Source organism: Arachis ipaensis, chromosome B5 (genome assembly GCF_059453495.1).
Source record: "Arachis ipaensis isolate K30076 ecotype BB chromosome B5, ASM5945349v1, whole genome shotgun sequence".
NCBI classification, from domain to species: Eukaryota; Viridiplantae; Streptophyta; class Magnoliopsida; order Fabales; family Fabaceae; genus Arachis; species Arachis ipaensis.
In genome coordinates this window covers 138,054,283-138,067,427 of record NC_142440.1, presented here as the reverse complement: position 1 = coordinate 138,067,427, position 13,145 = coordinate 138,054,283, and the positions used below count along the sequence as shown (strand labels likewise).

The 13,145-nt window shown below is 36.0% G+C and overlaps 2 protein-coding genes and 1 non-coding gene across 3 annotated transcripts; 1 reads left to right on the top strand and 2 right to left on the bottom strand.

Annotated features, from left to right (window-relative positions):
* Positions 1 to 1,231: 1,231 nt before the first annotated feature.
* On the top strand, positions 1,232 to 3,290 carry LOC110272117 (uncharacterized). Its single transcript, XM_088487304.1, has 9 exons — positions 1,232 to 1,254; positions 1,346 to 1,418; positions 1,509 to 1,961; positions 2,042 to 2,218; positions 2,342 to 2,439; positions 2,525 to 2,609; positions 2,697 to 2,783; positions 3,045 to 3,179; positions 3,279 to 3,290. Exons 1-9 carry the CDS (start codon positions 1,232 to 1,234, stop codon positions 3,288 to 3,290), a joined length of 1,143 nt encoding a protein of 380 aa, XP_088343430.1.
* Positions 3,291 to 4,831: 1,541 nt separating this feature from the next.
* On the bottom strand, positions 4,832 to 5,824 carry LOC107641089 (protein FAR1-RELATED SEQUENCE 5-like). Its single transcript, XM_016344597.1, has one exon. It carries the CDS (start codon positions 5,822 to 5,824, stop codon positions 4,832 to 4,834), a length of 993 nt encoding a protein of 330 aa, XP_016200083.1.
* Positions 5,825 to 10,977: 5,153 nt separating this feature from the next.
* LOC148565918 (small nucleolar RNA R71) lies at positions 10,978 to 11,085 on the bottom strand. Its single transcript, XR_015884254.1, has one exon. It is a non-coding gene; the product is annotated as a small nucleolar RNA R71 (small nucleolar RNA).
* Between the last annotated feature and the right edge of the window lie 2,060 nt (positions 11,086 to 13,145).

Here is a 13,145-nt window from a genome sequence, read left to right as displayed (position 1 = left end):
CATCATGGTGCTTTGCAGTTAGTATCATCAATGAGATTCCTGCCTCTGCTTTGCAGTTATGTTGTGTTTGTTTTTTTTTTTTGTAGATTTTTTATATAATTGTTATGGTTGTGAGGATGGAATTGAAGAATCATGAAGATGGAGGTAAGTATAAATATTACTAAACATGTATAAATAATAAATATCAATATTTTATTTATGTTACACTCTAGTAAAATTTTTTTATGACTATACAATATTTATTAATATTATTTTCTGAATAAATACATGTAATATACACTAATATAATAATATTAAATTAATTAGTTACTTATTAAAATAAAAAATAGGCGCTTAGTGTAAAAAAAATAAAAAATTTGTACTATAAAAGAATACTGAAAGTTTATCTAACTAGGTCAGTAGTATAAATATTTTATTTTTCCATTTTATTAAGAAGTTTTAAGTATAAGTATTGTTAAAATAAATACAGAAGTACTTATATTTAGGAAAGAAGTTAAAAATAGAAAGTTATTAATAATTTTTTTTAAAACATTTAATCTTTAAAATACTGATATAATTTTATTTATTATGAATCTATAATAATAATTACAAATATAGAAAATCAAAGGATTAAATGATGCAAATTTATTGATAATAAATAAAATTACGTTATAGTTTTTAAGTTAGTAATAACACTTGTATTCAATTTTGAATTTTGAATATAAGAAAACAGGTTTATTTACTTGTTTCATTTTATTTTAGGGTCAGGGATCCCACAAAGAAGAGAAGCTAAATAGAGCTTCTCACTCCCACGGAAGAAACTTCGCAAAAGGGGAAGACGATGCCCAAATAGATGATGTGAGAATAGAAGGAGACTTGGGAAGCAGCGCAACAATAGAGAAGGCCGGTGTGGGAGATGGCGACGACGATGCAGCAACTCATCATCGATGTGGTGCATGCCCTGTCAGGTAATTACAACTTCTCATCTCCTTTAATCACGCATTGACATTCTTCTGTTATTGATTGATTACCTTAATTAGAGAAGATTTTGAAAATTAAATAAGAAAGAGAATCTGCATTAAAGAAATCAAATCAATTTCTATTAATGGACTGATTATGTCATATCTCTACTGATATTGAAAAAAAAATCGTAGAGATAATATCGATGGATTTAAGGAGTGTATGTGACGAGATCTTACAAGAAAGGAGTTTGTTCAGAAGAAAAAACCTAGAGGGAGAATTGCTCTGATCAATGGCCACCAATAATAGCCATGGGTAAAGGCTACACTCAATTCATTACGTTCATTGTTATTTTTGCTACTACTATTGGTTGAATTATATCTTATTATTATCATTATTGGTTCAGTTTACCCGACTCATGTGCACCACCAAGTGTTCTGATGAACTCCTTTGAGAGAAGAGTTATGGCTGATTTAGAGGTATGTAAGACCAACAAATAATTGTGTCCTATTTTTAAGTTTCAATGCTGTTGTGTTTTAAATTACCTATGTTGTATCTGTTATCTACAGGACATCAAAAGAGCTAACAACAGTATTCGAGAGGAACAAATTCTATTGAAGTCCATGATTGAACGCATAAATTCCATTTATGTCAAGCCTGAGTTGAAGGAGAATGAAAGACTTATGAAAAACAGCAAAACCAATCCTATCACCACCCCTCATAAGACATGCAAAATTACGAAAAATATAAAAAAAAGTGACAGCAAGTCAATATTTAATATGGATGTGCACCCAAATATATGTCTTGATCTGTCAGATAATGAGGATGATGTCATGGAACTAGATCGAACAACCATAACCCGCCAAGATCCACGCAAAGTTGCTGTCCAACAGAGCATTCCCTCTATCAAACGCCAGAAACTGTCACCCCAGCCAAATGGAAAAGGGAAGGCGAAACCACTATCAAAGCCATGGTTCCCTGGACCTAGTGAAAGGAGAACCAGGTTCCAAAATACGGTTGAGGTAAAATCTTTGCACATCCATATGCATTTATATGTTATTATTAAAGGGATAGGTTTATAATGCCCAAATTTCGTATGTAGGCGTTCAGAGGTGTACAACGACCGCGTCGTATGTCAACTTCTGAAATGGATGCACAAGTATCCCGTGGAGAAGCAGTACGAGCATCAAGCACGCCAGTTGCTGCACGTGTACGCGCAGAATCGAAACCGCTATCTATTTTTAAACAACAAAATTTGGTAGTGCAGAAGAAACCAAAAGTCAAATGTTCTTTTTTCTTCTACTTTTTTTTTGTTCTAACTATTGTGGTTAATAAATTAGAATTTTCAACTTTGAATTATGCAGAAATAATGCTTTAACAAAAATTGTTTGAACTCGAACAGGGAATAACAATTTATTTTAAAATGGGTGGCGAGATTAACTTGAGTAAGGGACAAGTAGAGATGTTTGCATATGTTTTTGATCCGGATTTATCACCAAGGTATACATTTTTTCATGTTCATAAATAAGCTCAATATTCATTCACGGCTGATTTTCGCATTGAGTCTATGTTCACTTGTTATCAGTGAGCACATTGTAAAGATAGGAGGTTCGTCCGCAATACGTCAAGAACTTTTTTGCTTGAGCAAGGATCATATAATTACTGCCAAGGTAAAAGTAATTATCTATCAATCTAACGTAGTCATCTATATGCTCAAAAATTGGATAAATGCCTAACCATATCTATGCTTGAATTAGATCATGGAGCTTTGGGCTAGGAGATGTACATGGGAGCAAAAAAGCATTACTCTGAAGACAACTTGGTGCCTTCCTCCCTCTTTTTCAGTACGTTTTGTTATAGTTATCAAATAAGAAAGCTTGAATTGTTATTTTTTATTCTATACTTTTTATCTACATAATTTATGACATATAAAACAAGTTGATGTATTTCAACATCTCCAAATAGAAGAGTAAATTGATAAATATGCAAATTATATGGGAAAATACCCTTCACTTGAATATGTAAGCTCTTGTCCTTATCTCTTCAGTTAGCATACAATTATGTATATTTTTTGACACCTCTATTGAACCATGCATTGTGTTCAGATTTATATTCCCATTAAAGATAATGATCACTGGTATCTAATGGTCATGAGTTTAGAACCAAAAATTGTCTTCCATTTGGACTCCAACCTGCCCCCTGAGTGCAAGGAACCAAGAACTGAATCTACTAACACTCTGGTATTGTTCTGAACTGCTTGATTCCCATAGTTACAAGCATCATGAGCTAACTATCGTGCTACAATATCAGCAGTAAAATATGTGCTACTATAATACCAGGAAGCTATGTGACCATGGATAGCAAAGCACTAAAGTTCTAAACAAGAATAAAAAATTGAAAAAATAAACAAAATAGATTCGCTCATTACTATAATGCAGTAATTACCAAAACTTAGTTGATAGTATTGGAAGCATAAAATTTCAGATCCACTTCTTCTTTAAGAATGGCAAACTAGGCAGTATTTGTATTTTTCCACTTCATTCTCCCTAATTCCTCAGCAAGATACACATTAAAAATAGAAAAGAAAAAGAAACTATGGTTGCTAGTAATTGCTTTGATTTGCTTCCCCCCTACAAAGATAGAACTTCATGAACTACTGTCATGTATATTTATTTTAGCTATGGATACCAACAATTCCTCAGAAAAACTGTTTTGATCAAATAACATAATGAAACTCAAAGAAGAAAAGAACTGGCTTCAAATTATATTTTTAAACTGAACAGATAAACCTCAGGCACCAATATGGTTTCATATTGAAACTAAGCCATAACATAAATCAAAATTCCAAAAATCACTAAAATTGCTGCACAATCAACCATGTATTATTCAGTTTATGAAGTCTAGCAAGCTGTAAAGCAATTTAACATCAATAAAAAGCATTCTTGGCTGCAAACACTAAGCAGCAATAATCATCCAAATATAAGTGCATTCACAAAAAAAAATGAATAACTCATTCTCCTCTTATAAAGTATTTAAGATTCAAAGTGATGTAAACAAGTTCCAAAAGTAAAATTAATAGAAACAGAAAAAAAAAAAAGTGCTTTTAAACTTGTCTTTGATTATTGTAACGGATGGTTCACAACTCTGCCTCATCATCATCATTTGCCCCTGAAATTTAAGCGACATATTTTTAAGTTTAAAAAGAGTAAAATAAGTATAACAAAAAATAAAAAATAAAATTTAAAACATTTTATACCACCAGAATCGTAATCCATTGAGTCAGTCTCGCCACCACTCTGTTCATAATACCTTGAGGAATCTAATATTCCTAGATTAAAACAGCAAATAGGAAGGCTTATGAGCTAGCCATACAATATTATATGTAACAAAATATACTCAACAAATGTATTGTACTTACATCTTCCTCCTCAAACCATTCAGTGTGAACATACTCATCACTTTCAGCATCTACGAAGGAGTAGTCTTCACCCTCAATATTCTCCTCAGCGTCATCATCAAATTGGGGAGTCCTTTCATCCATTTTCCTCATGGAACATGTAACAATGTTATGACCTCCTTTGCGACAGTAGCTGCAATGCTTAGGCTTCCTTGTGGTCTCTATCTCAGTACTTCCATTCTTTACAAGGTCTTCATACATGTATTCTGCATGCCCCTCCATCATGTTATTGTCCCCACTATGAGCCCTAATACATGAAAGTATATTTACCAATGCATCTTGTGATTCATTAAAAAGATCCCCTTTTAGGCACCCTTCGTTCATAATTTGTTTACACCAATGTGCCAAACATGCACGCCGACTGATATCCAACGAATCCTCCATCAAGCCACCCATGTCATCATACCCACTAATGCCTTCCTTCGCTTTTCTAGTCTATCTTCGCAGCACTAATGATTTTGGCAGCTCTGCAATGTCTAGAAAACCCAAAACAGCAAGTATATGACTACATGGAATACCTATGGAGTCCATTCTCATGCATGAGCATTTAAATTCATCTTGCTCTCCGTGAAAAGACACATGCCATATCATGTTAGGCTTGTAAAATTTTGACACCTGATAAATCTTGCAAGAACTCGTTTCCTTTTCATATATTACCTTCAATGTGCTGGCCTTGTGGAGCATTAAACGAAACAACATAAAAATTTGCTGGGTATAAATGGTAGCTGCTGACCTTTCTAATTGTTGAAAGTGTGTCTGCATCACAGGTTGTCCAGTTGATGATTTAAAGTCTGCCAAATCCTCTCTGTGCCGCATGTAGCTCAAACAACGCTGGAAGTGTTGAACAAATTCTGTCAAATTATGGCGTGATTTAACATATCTTTTGAGGACAGCATGTAGACTTTCACACCTCGAAGTCGTTCTAAACCCAACAAAGAATTTTCCTCGGATATGAGCGGTAGCCCACATGTTTCTTTTCCCATACATATCTACTATCCATTCTCGATCTTCCACTCCAAAGAATCCAACCATTTCCTCCCACTTTTGTTCGAAAACACCAACTTCGTAATCACCTAGCATTAACTTTGTAAACATTTTCGTAAACTGAGGTTTGTGAATATTGCTTGTTGCATTATGCATCAAGTGCCATGCACATAATCTATGATGTGCATTCGGAAACACTTCCTGAATAGCTAGAGCCATCGATGGATGACCATCCGTAATTACTGAAGTCGGTGTCTTTCCCTTCATTGCTATGAGAAGCTGTTTTAGTAACCAAACATACGTGCTTTTCCTCTCATTCGAAACTAGCGCAGCACCAAATACAACGGTTTGATTATGGTGGTTAACTCCCGAGAATATTACCACCGGCAATCTGTATCTATTCTTCTTATATGTGGCGTCAAATGCTAGCACATCCCCGAACATATCGTAGTCCAACTGGCACCGGCCATCACACTAAAAAATTTGCCGAAACACTCATTCTCTGCCCTTCTCAACACTATAGAACAAGTTTTGATCCCTTGCTGCTAGCATTTCCAGGTAAGCCATTGCAGAGGTTAAATCATCAGGTAATTGTCTTCTTTACTTCGTAACTTGATTGTGCATATCCTTAATTGAAAAATTAACGTTCTCGTACCCACCACACTAACTAGCTAATGACCCAAATATGTTTGGCATGCTGATCCTCACCTCTTTCATATGGTTCATTTGACTAATGTCAGGCTCAGTCATTTTCTTGTGAGATCTTAACATTCTTGCTAACTTTGGAACAACAAGCTCATGGTTGTGTTCATCACAAAAATCTCTCACTACCTAACTCTCAGTTACCGCATTGAAGATAACATGAAGTTTACTCATACAACCACATCTTGTCTCTGGTTTTGGCTCCCTAACTCGATTTTTCATATGGTTCCATTTTTCTAATCTATACCCTTCACAAGAACAAACATATGTTTTTTCTCTAACTTTTCCATCAACTATTCTACTTCTACTCTTTCGCACACTAAAGCCCCTCGTCTTGGCATATGAATTATAAAATTCGAATGCCAAGCCAAGATCAGCAAAGTGCAATTGACAAATATTTTCCATACATAGACTTGAGAAATCAATCTTACCAATATCTTCCCAAGAGTTTATGCGATATTGATCCATATCCACCGCATCTGAAGTTGCATCTTCATCCACATGATCACTAACATTATGCACATTTTGATCACTTGTGTGTCTTTGACTATTTGATGCTTCCTGTAATTTATAGTGACTAACGTTAATTACCCAAAAAATAGCATAAATTAGGTACAATTTATAATCAAATAAGCAAAACTAACCAATAATCATTGAATTTTAAAAAAGAATCACAATTCTAATTTCTGAATTTGCTTATGGCAGCTTAAATTCTATCTTGTCTCATATTTTAGTGATTAAGATCAATTATATAGATTTGATGAGCGGATAATTTATACGCTTTTTGACATTGTTTTTAGTATGTTTTTAGTAGAATCTAGCTACTTTTAGGGATGTTTTCATTAGTTTTTATGTTAAATTCACATTTCTGGACTTTACTATGAGTTTGTGTGTTTTTCTGTGATTTCAGGTATTTTTTGGCTGAAATTGAGGGACTTGAGCAAAAATCAGATTCAGAGGTTGAAGAAGGACTGCTGATGCTGTTGGATTCTGACCTCCCTGCACTCAAAGTAGATTTTCTGGAGCTACAAAACTCGAAATGGCGCGCTTTCAATTGCTTTGGAAAGTAGACATCCAGGGCTTTCCAGCAATATATAATAGTCCATACTTTGGCCAAGAATTGACGACGTAAACTGGCGTTCAACGCCAGCCTTCTGCCCAAATCTGGCGTCCAGCGCCAGAAAAGGATCCAAAACCAGAGTTGAACGCCCAAACTGGCACAGAAGCTGGCGTTCAACTCCACAAATGGCCTCTGCACGTGGAACACTCAGGCTCAGCCCAAACACACACCAAGTGGGCCCCAGAAGTGGATTTATGCATCAATTACTTACTCATGTAAACCCTAGTGACTAGTTTATTATAAATAGGACCTCTTACTATTGTATTAGACGTCTTTTTGACCATCTTTGGTCTCAGTTTTATTCCATTGTTCATCTTAGGAGACTATTGATCTCGTTTAGGGGGCTGGCCATCTCGGCCATGCCTGGACCTTCACTTATGTATTTTCATACGGTAGAGTTTCTACACTCCATAGATTAAGGTGTGGAGCTCTGCTGTTCCTCAAAGATTAATGCAAAGTACTACTGTTTTCCATTCAATTCTTCTTATTTCGCTTCTAAGATGTCCATTCGCACCCAAGAACGTGATGAAGGTGATGATTATGTGTGACGCTCATCATCCTTCTCCCTTATGAACGCGTGCTTGACAAACACTTCTGTTCTACATGAATTAAGCTAGAATGAATATCTCTTAGATCTCCTAACCAGAATCTTCGTGGCGTAAGCTAGAATGATGGTGGCATTCAAGAGAATCCGGAAGGTCTAAACCTTGTCTGTGGTATTCTGAGTAGGATTCAATGATTGAATGACTGTGACGAGCTTCAAACTCGCGATTGTTGGGCGTTAGTGACAGACGCAAAAGGAGGGTGAATCCTATTCCAGCATGATCGAGAACCGACAGATGAATAGCCGTGCCGTGACAGGGTGCGTGAGCATATTATTCACTGAGAGGAGGGGATGTAGCCACTGACAACGGTGATGCCCTTGCATAAAGCCAGCCATGGAAAGGAGTAAGACTGATTGGATGAAGATAGCAGGAAAGCAGAGGTTCAGAGGAACGAAAAGCATCTCCATTCGCTTATCTGAAATTCCTACCAATGATTTACATAAGTACCTCTATCCCTATCTTATTATATAATATTCGAAAACACCATTATCACTTTATATCTGCCTGACTGAGGTTTACAAGGTGACCATAGCTTGCTTCATACCAACAATCTCCGTGGGATTCGACCCTTACTCACGTAAGGTATTACTTGGACGACCCAGTGCACTTGCTGGTTAGTTGTATCGAAGTTGTGACAATTATGAATTAAGATCAAAGCACCAAGTTTTGGAGCCATTACCAGGGATTGTTCGAGCCTGGACAACACAATTTCGTGCACCAAGTTTTTGGCGCCGTTGCCGGGGATTGTTTGAGTTTGGACAACTGACGGTTCATCTTGTTGCTCAGATTAGGTAATTTTCTTTTTATTTTATTTTCAAAAATTTTTCTAAAATATTTCAAAAATCTCTCATATGTTTTCGAAAAAATAAAAAATAAAAAATTCTTTTCAAAAATTTTATTCAAAATTTTTAAGAATGAATTCTAGTGTTTCATGAAGCATGTTGAAGCCTGGCTGGCTGTAAGCCATGTCTAACTTTTTGGATTGGGGTTTCAACTTGCCATCACAAATGAAGAGATTCTCACACACTGAGTTGTTCTATACATGAAAAGTATCCATACTTGCTGAAGCTTGGCTGGCCATTGGCCATGTCTAGTGTTTTGGACTGGAGCTTTCATTGAAAGCTTGGCTGGCTAGTGAGCCATGTCTAATTCCTGGACTGAAGCTTTAGACTAACATGGCAAGATTCCTGGAATTCATATTAAAAATTTTGGAATCCTTATTTTTCTTTCAATTTTCGAAAAATATAAAATAAAAATCCAAAAAAATCAGAAAATCATAAAAATCAAAAATATTTTTCTGTTTCTTGTTTGAGTCTTGAGTCATGTTATAAGTTTGGTGTCAATTGCATATGCATCTTGCATTTTTTCGAAAATATCATGCATTCATAGTGTTCTTCATGATCTTCAAGTTGTTCTTGGTAAGTCTTCTTGTTTGATCTTGATGAATTTTTGTTTTGTGTCTTTTCATGTTTATCATATGCATTCTTGAATTCTTAATGTCTAAGCATTAAAGAATTCTAAGTTTGGTGTCTTGCATGTTTTCTTTGCATTAAAAATTTTTCAAAAATATGTTCTTAATGTTCATCATGACATTCATAGCATTCTTGCATGCATTCATTGTTTTGATCTAAAAATTTCATGCATTGCATATTTTTCATGTTTTCTTAAAAATTCAAAAAATCAAAAAAAATATCTTTCCCTTTTTCTCTCATCAAATTCGAAAATTTGAGTTGACTTTTTCAAAAAATTTTAAAATCAAGTTGTTTCTCATGAGTCAAATCAAATTTTCAATTTGAAAATCTTATCTTTTTCAAAATCTTTTTCAAAAATCAAATCTTTTTCAAAATTCTTAGTTATTTTCAAAAATTTCAAAAATATTTTTCAAAAATCTTTTTCTTATTTTTATACCAAATTTTCGAAAATAACAATAACAATTAATGTTTTGATTCAAAAATTTGAAGTTTGTTACTTGCTTGTTAAGAAAGATTCAAACTTTAAGTTCTAGAATCATATCTTGTGATTTCTTATGAATCAAGTCATTAATTGAGATTTTAAAAATCAAATCTTTTTCAAAACTAATTCCTATCATATCTTTTCAAAATATCTTCTTATCTTATCTTTTTCAAAAATATCTTTTCAAAATATCTTTTCTAACTTCCTAACTTCTTATCTTTCCAAAATTGGTTTTCAAAATTTGTTTCAACTAACTAACTAACTTTTTGTTTGTTTCTTAACTTTTTCAAAACCACCTAACTAACTCTCTCTCTCTCATTTTTCGAAAATATCTTCCCTCTTTTTCAAAAATTTCTTTTTAATTAACTAATTATTTTTATTTTCTATTTTTGATTTCAAAAATTTTCGAAAAATTACTAACATTTTTCAAAAACCATTTTCGAAAATCACTAACTCTTTTTCAAAAATATTTTCGAAAATTCTCTCTCTCCCATCTTATTCTATTTATTCATTCATATCCTAACATCTCATCTCACATATCTTCCATTCGTACAGTTGTGTTTCTTCCTTTACATCACATTCTTTATCTCCCCCTCTTCTTCCACTAACACAGGAATCCCTATACTGTGGTATAAAGGATCTCCATTATTATTATTATTTTTCTGTGTCTTCTTCTTTGTCATATGAGCAGGAGCAAGGATAAGAACATTCTTGTGGAAGCAGATCCAGAACCTGAAAGGACTCTGAAGAGAAAATTAAGAGAAGCTAAAATACAACAATCCAGAGATAACCTTTCAGAAATTTTCGAACAGGCAGAGGAGATGGCAGCCGAAAATAATAATAATGTAAGGAAGATGCTTGGTGACTTTACTGCACCTAATTCCAATTTACATGGAAGAAGCATCTCCATTCCTGCCATTGGAGCAAACAACTTTGAGCTGAAACCTCAATTAGTTTCTCTGATGCAGCAGAACTGCAAGTTTCATGGACTTCCATCTGAAGATCCTTTTCAGTTCTTGACTGAATTCTTGCAGATATGTGATACTGTTAAGACTAATGGAGTAGATCCTGAAGTCTACAGGCTCATGCTTTTCCCTTTTGCTGTAAGAGACAGAGCTAGATTATGGTTGGATTCTCAACCCAAAGACAGCCTGAACTCTTGGGATAAGCTGGTCACGGCTTTCTTAGCCAAGTACTTTCCTCCTCAAAAGCTGAGCAAGCTTAGAGCTGATGTTCAAACCTTCAGACAGAAAGAAGGTGAATCCCTCTATGAAGCTTGGGAAAGATACAAACAGTTGACCAAAAAGTGTCCTTCTGACATGCTTTCAGAATGGACCATCCTGGATATATTCTATGATGGTTTATCTGAGCTATCAAAGATGTCACTGGACACTTCTGCAGGTGGATCCATTCACCTGAAGAAAACGCCTGCAGAAGCTCAAGAACTCATTGACATGGTTGCTAATAACCAGTTCATGTACACTTCTGAAAGGAATCCTGTGAATAATGGGACGCCTATGAAGAAGGGAGTTCTTGAGGTTGATACTCTGAATGCCATATTGGCTCAGAATAAAATATTGACTCAGCAAGTCAATATGATCTCTCAGAGTCTGCATGGAATGCAAGCTGCATCCAACAGTACTCAAGAGGCATCTTCTGAAGAAGAAGCCTATGATCCTGAGAACCCTGCAATAGCAGAGGTAAATTACTTAGGTGAACCTTATGGAAACACCTATAACTCAACATGGAGAAATCATCCAAATTTCTCATGGAAGGATCAAAAGCCCCAACAAGGCTTTAATAATGGTGGAAGAAACAGGTTTAGCAATAGCAAGCCTTTTCCATCATCCACTCAGCAACAGACAGAGAACTCTGAACAAAATGCTTCTAATTTAGCAAATCTAGTCTCTGATCTATCTAAGGCCACTGTAAGTTTCATGAATGAAACAAGGTCTTCCATTAGAAATCTGGAAGCACAAGTGGGCCAGCTGAGTAAAAGGATCACTGAAATCCCTCCTAGTACTCTCCCAAGCAATACAAAAGAGAACCCAAAAGGAGAGTGCAAGGCCATTGACATAAGCGCCATGGCCGAACCTGTGAGGAGAGGAGAGGACGTGAATCCCAAGGAGGAAGACCTCCTGGGACGTCCAGTGATCAATAAGGAGCTTCCCTCTGAGGAACCAAAGGACTCTGAGGCTCATCTAGAGACCATAGAGATTCCATTGAACCTCCTTATGCCCTTCATGAGCTCTGATGAGTATTCCTCTTCTGAAGAGAATGAGGATGTTACTGAAGAGCAAACTGCCAAGTTTCTTGGTGCAATCATGAAGCTGAATGCCAAACTATTTGGCATTGATACTTGGGAAGTTGAACCTCCCTTGTTCATCAATGAACTAAGTGATCTGGATCAACTGACATTGCCTCAGAAGAGACAGGATCCTGGAAAGTTCATATTACCTTGTACCATAGGCACCATGATCTTTAAAGCTCTGTGTGACCTTGGTTCAGGTATAAACCTCATGCCCCTCTCTGTAATAGAGAAACTGGGAATCTATGGGGTACAAGCTGCTAAAATCTCACTAGAGATGGCAGACAGCTCAAGAAGACAGGCTTATGGACAAGTAGAAGATGTATTAGTAAAGGTTGAGGGCCTTTACATACCTACTGATTTCATAGTCCTGGATACTGGAAAGGAAGAGGATGAATCCATCATCCTAGGAAGACCTTTCCTGGCCACAGCAAGAGCTGTGATTGATGTTGACAGAGGTGAAATAGTCCTTCAATGGAATGAGAACTCCCTTGTATTCAAAACTCAAGGATCTCCCTCTGCAACCATGGAGAGGAAGCATGGAAAGCTTCTCTCAAAGCAGAGTCAACCAGAGCCCCCACAGTCAAACTCTAAATTTGGTGTTGGGAGGCCACAACCAAACTCTAAGTTTGGTGTTGAACTCCCATATCCAAACTCTAAGTTTGGTGTTGGAGAGTCTCAACAAAGCTCTGCACATCTGTGAGGCTCCATGAGAGCCCACTATCAAGCTATTGACATTAAAGAAGCGCTTGTTGGGAGGCAACCCAATGTTTATCTAACTCTATTATTATTGTTTTTCATGTTTTCTTAGGTTCATGATCATGTGGAGTCACAAAAATAAATATAAAAATTGAAAACGGAATCAAAAACAGCAGAAGAAAAATCACACCCTGGAGGAGCATCTGTCTGGCGTTCAGCGCCAGAACAGAGCATGGTTCTGGCGCTGAACGCCCAAAATGGGCAGCTTCTGGGCGCTGAACGCCAGAACAGGCATGGTTCTGGCGTTCAACGCCAGAAATGGCACACAGATGGGCGTTGAACGCCCAAAATGGCCACCAACCTGGCGCTGAACGCCCA